At 67.5% G+C, this 2,036-nt stretch overlaps 1 protein-coding gene across 8 annotated transcripts in view; it reads right to left on the bottom strand.

Moving 5' to 3' along the window:
• Nucleotides 1–2,036, bottom strand: part of ATP2B2 (ATPase, Ca++ transporting, plasma membrane 2) — a 198,404-nt gene that overhangs the window by 13,441 nt on the left and 182,927 nt on the right. For all 8 annotated transcript variants that reach the window (XM_012732135.1, XM_004692376.2, XM_012732134.1 and 5 more), the window contains 3 exons: nt 1,817–2,028; nt 1,595–1,702; nt 48–230 (listed from right to left, as the gene is read on the bottom strand). In XM_012732135.1, the coding sequence (XP_012587589.1) occupies nt 48–230; nt 1,595–1,702; nt 1,817–2,028 (503 nt within the window). The remainder of the gene's footprint in view (nt 1–47; nt 231–1,594; nt 1,703–1,816; nt 2,029–2,036) is intronic.

The raw sequence follows: 2,036 nt of genomic DNA, 5'->3' as shown, positions 1-2,036 counted from the left end.
CCCCGCCGCCCCGGCCAGGCGTGGCCCAGCCCCAGGAGCCGCGGTACCTGGGTCTGGATCCGGTTCAGGCCCCGGAACCACAGGATCTGGCCCCGGCGCAGCTCGCGCTCGGCGTGGTCGATCTCCTCCACGTCCTCGTTGAGTTCCTCCTCTGGGATCTCCTCCTTCTGCGTGAGCCTGCCCGCCTCCTTGAGGAACTTGAGCCTGCTGGTCGGGATGGTGGCGATGACCTGCAGGGGACCCAGCCGTCAGGGCGGCCTCCCCCGCCTGGCCGCCTGGTGGGCCTCCTGCTCCCTCCTTGACGCCCTTTACCTGTTACCCTGCTCACTCTCAAAGCGTGGGAATCGGGTTCTGAATCCGCTCATTTGTCCAGAGAGTGGGCGGAGGTGAGTCCGGAGCCCCTGACCTAACTGCTAGGTGACCCGGGCGAGCCCTTCGCCGGAGTCTGGCTCGCCCATCTGCACGGCGGGGGTCGCCCCGAGTCTGAGTGAGATGGCACGTCCACGTTTCTGCACGCCAGCCCGTGGCTGGACTCCTGAGGTCACTCGGCCCTGTGGCCCCAAGCCTGGGGCTTGGGTGGGAACTGGAGCCCTCTGGGGAAAGAGGTCAGGGGCTGCTTCGCCCTCCTGAGGGGACCTGAGCACAGCCCAGGGGCCCCCTGGGTGTTGAAGCTCAGCACTGCCCACTGGCATTGTCCTGCAGCTGGGGTTGGCCCCCCAGACGCTGGCAGCTCCCTGGGGAGGTGAGCCCGGGGTCCAGCACCTGGCCTCGAGGGTGCTCATGGAACGAGGCGGCCGGTTTAACGCTCTCCTGTGCGGCCCCGCGCGGGAAGAAGACACCTCTGGTAGTGGATCTCTATCTCGTGGCTATTTTCTGCCACCGAACTTCCACTCTCCCTGGAACTGCTTGAAGTTGGCACCAGCGTCTCGGGCAGTGGGGCTCCCCCCAGGCCGCCCACACCTTGAGGCCAAGCCGCTTGGGCCCAGCCGGGCTCCGGGCCCCACACAGGTGCCACGTCGGCCCGGCGCAGCTCTTGAGCCGCAGGCCAGGGCACACAGACTTGGGCACAGTGGGGAAGGGACGTGGGGCCAGTGTGCTCCGGGGACAGGGCGCCGGCCCCCAGAGCCCGGCCCAGGAGCCCCCAGAGTGGAGGAGGTCTCCAGGGGCCACGGACACAGCAGCACAGGCCTGTGCCACAGGGCCGGGCCTCTGGGCGCCCTGCAGCCGCCCCTCAGAGGACACGCTGGCCTCGGGTCGGGCCTGCCGGCCGCGGCCTCCAGCTAGAGCCAACGGCATGGGGCACGCTGGTCTTTGCTAGCTTCTCACGACATCAGTAATACAAAACTGCCTTTTGCATGAATTTCGGTTAAATGACGTGGCCAGCGGCACATGGGTAGAGAGGGGAAAGCATCGTGGGGGCACCCAGATGGTCAGCACTGGGGATCTGGGCTTAGCCCCTGTGTTCAGATGCCCGGGCGGGGGTGGGGCAGGGCCTCGCTGGGTCAGGCCATGGCAGAGCTGGCCCGAGCCTGGGGCTCCAGGTCTCCCCTCCAGTGCTCCTTCCCTCCCCTGCGGCCCACCCTCCCGGACTCACCTGGCCCCAGACGAGCTCTCCCAGCCCGATGAATATGCACCACATCCACTGGTCCAGCTGCAGCGGGGAGCAGCTGAAGGGCTTCCCCCCAAACTGCACAATCACGATCTGGGGGCGGAGGGGGCGCGGGGAGGGAGAGAGACAGACATCAGGGCGCGCGGGTCTCGGGTCTCGGGCCGCAGGTGCAGGCGGGCGGCCCCGGGGAGGGTGGGCGCCCCCTACCTGGATGGCGAAGGTGCCCAGCACGATGGTGCAGAAGATGGGGTTCCGGAAGATGCCGTCGAAGACGTTGCGCTCGCCGTGGATCTTGCGCGCGTTGATCTCGTTGAAGAGCTGCATCATGACGAAGGTGTTGAAGATGATGGTGTAGTGTTCCGAGGGCGGCGAGTGCAGGGGCGCGTTCCGCCCGCTGTCGATCTGGAACATCTTCTCGCCTGCCAGG

This window comes from Condylura cristata, unplaced genomic scaffold, assembly GCF_000260355.1.
Source record: "Condylura cristata isolate star-nosed mole 26May11 unplaced genomic scaffold, ConCri1.0 scaffold00033, whole genome shotgun sequence".
NCBI lineage: Eukaryota > Metazoa > Chordata > Mammalia > Eulipotyphla > Talpidae > Condylura > Condylura cristata.
This window is presented reverse-complemented; position numbering and strand designations above follow the sequence as displayed.